The following is a 2,716-nucleotide window of genomic DNA, read 5'->3' on the forward strand; positions in this document are numbered from 1 at the left end:
AATATCTGCTTTTGTGTTCTGCAGAAGAAAGACAGACATGAGGGTGAGTAAATGATGAAAAAATACATTTTGGGTGAACTAGCCATATGTTTAGTTCATATAGTCTTTATAATATGTAAAAAGTTGATATATTTACTTTTACATATAATATACAGATTATGATATAATATATTATATTATTACATGACAACTTTCTCTAACGCCTATTTATATCTGACTTTGTCAGGAGCTGCCATTGGCTTTTTTAAGAGGGCAGGACTGTTTCTGCGGCCACGCCCCTTTTGTCTTTACACTGCAGAGGAGTGGACAGCAACACACATGTGGGAGGGGCAACCAAACCATCCACACCACCCCACATGACCTCAACTACCTCCAGGTGTACAGTACGCCTGTTTTAGGTAAAATGACTGCATATTAAGCTAACAATTAACACTTTTTGGTCTTGGCTAAGAATTTTAAGAATCTTTACCTGAACCAATATTTGTTTTTTCAGATGCAAAATGCAAAGAAAGAACCTTTCTGCCCCAGAGGTCCAGCACTCTTGTGGCCCTGTCCAGCTTTCCAGGGGCAGGAAACACCTGGCTGCGACACCTGATCGAGTCGGCCACTGGATTCTACACTGGCAGTTATTACTTTGACGGATCGCTTTATAACAAAGGTGAGATTCAACTAATGCACACACAAACCCACATCTTCATCATCTTCAGCTTTTTTGTCCAAAATGGTCTTGTATCTTTCTATTGCATTTCTACTATGAAATATTAGAATAAACATCTAAAGCCATCTGAGCCTTCTCTAAGCCAATAAAAAAATTGAGAAGGCTGGAGTTTTGATGCACAGGTGTATGTGTGTTTTCCACCCTGCTGCAGGTTTTAAAGGTGAGAAAGATCACTGGCAGAGTGGAAGAGTCCTTTGCGTCAAGACTCACGAGAGCGGCCAGCGGGAGATTGAAATGTTTGACTCTGCCATCCTGCTGATGCGAAACCCCTATCGCTCGCTCATGGCCGAGTTTAACCGCAAGTGTGCCGGACACCTGGGCTACGCTTCAGACGTTCACTGGAGGAGCAAAGGTACAGCATTTATTTCAGCCAATCAAAGCTTATGGGCCACTTGGGTTTTATCTGTGTGCCATGAAACCGTTTGTTGTCAGCTGAAGCAGTTTGGTAAATCAGACTTACTTCAACCATGTAGGAGGCGTTTCGTTTTCACAATGTTGTTGTTTCTGTTTCAGAGTGGTTGGAGTTTGTGGACAGTTATTCCTCCTGGTGGGTGTCTCACGCTCTGGCTTGGTTGAAGTTCGCCCGTCGCCTGCTGGTGGTCCACTTTGAGAATCTTCAGAAAGATCTTGTTCCACAGTTTAAGACCATCACTGCTTTCCTGAACATCAGCATTCCCGAGGAAAGACTTCTCTGCACGGAAAGCAACAGAGATGGACATTTTAAACGCTCTGGATCTCATATTCTGACCTTTGAACCCTTTACCTCTGAAATGAGAGAACGTATAGATAAATACATCCAAACTGTTGATAAAGCTCTCAGTGACAGAAACCTCAGTGGACTACCACAAGAGTACATGCACAGATGAGATTACATGAACACAGCTACTGCCCCCTACTGGAGTGGATGAAGCGGACCCACAAAGTGCCTCAAATGACGTTTCTAAAAACTTTAAAAACTCGTTTTTGGTTTGTCTTATACTTTTGTTTAGTTGTCGAATTTGACATTTTACTGGACGACAGGAATTTATGTTTAGTTTGTAGATTTTTTCAATAAACTAATTCAATTAAAAACACTTCGGTTTCTTTTTATTTTATTCTTGACCCTCAAGTGTATACATACCATACAAAACACATGACCTTGGCATGTCTAGCATTATTTAAAACCTACTATACTCAGTATAGTATTCTATATAGTATTGTAAACTTAACTCAAATTAAACATACAAATGAAAACATAAAGTTACATGTTTGTTTCTGATTTGCGTTTGGAATCTCAGGGTCAAAGTCTCTTCAAAGGCGCAGATGGGACCAGGTGCATTCACTTCAGACAGATGCTTCACGGACACCGTTTCTTTACAAAAGAGACATCTCGCTCATGCACATCAAAGCAGCTTGTGTCCTTCACATCATTTTATTACATTCTATTGCAATGACTAATGATTCAGACATCAATCCATAAGAACGTTGAATAAGAGGTTACAGATCACAGATTAAGTAAAGAATCTCAGCCTTACGAAAAGAATGGACAGACGTTTAGGTTTATTTGTTCACTTCTGTATGATCTGCCTAGGAGCTGTAAAGAAACCATGGTTTTGAAGGTACAGCAGACAGAAACACATTTCTTTTGTACAGAAACTGTGGTCTTCTTTCAGCATATGCTTGACTGGATATATATCAGGCTCAGCCCATGTACTAGAGACAGAGGTACATTGGGAACGCAAAGTTCCTTCGCCAGCGTAGTGGCCTTGAGCAAGACACTTAACCTACTTGTGGAAAAAAGCCAGGAAAGCTCTGTGGTATTTCTCTTTGAGAGGGATAACGGTAGCATGCTGTAATTTGTATATTAGAGTTTCGTGATGATAAACTGGTACATCTTTAGATGTAAGTGCTTCTAAAACTCAAATTGCAGGTGCGGTGAAGGTTACGTAGGGTGAATTCATATATTTTAGCATGCGTAAAGATACATAAACATATTGGTTGATTATTATTAGTATACTT

The 2,716-nt window shown here is 40.1% G+C and overlaps 1 protein-coding gene across 1 annotated transcript; it reads left to right on the plus strand.

The window, feature by feature from the left end:
* Positions 1–220: 220 nt before the first annotated feature.
* Positions 221–1,784, plus strand: LOC130551083 (sialate:O-sulfotransferase 1-like; the record flags this gene model as incomplete). Its single annotated transcript, XM_057328643.1, has 4 exons — positions 221–398; positions 494–658; positions 870–1,070; positions 1,232–1,784. Coding segments are annotated over 4 exons (897 nt in total), but the record flags the coding sequence as incomplete, so codon positions are not given.
* Between the last annotated feature and the right edge of the window lie 932 nt (positions 1,785–2,716).

The sequence above is a fragment of the Triplophysa rosa genome, unplaced genomic scaffold (genome assembly GCF_024868665.1).
Source record: "Triplophysa rosa unplaced genomic scaffold, Trosa_1v2 scaffold613, whole genome shotgun sequence".
NCBI lineage: Eukaryota > Metazoa > Chordata > Actinopteri > Cypriniformes > Nemacheilidae > Triplophysa > Triplophysa rosa.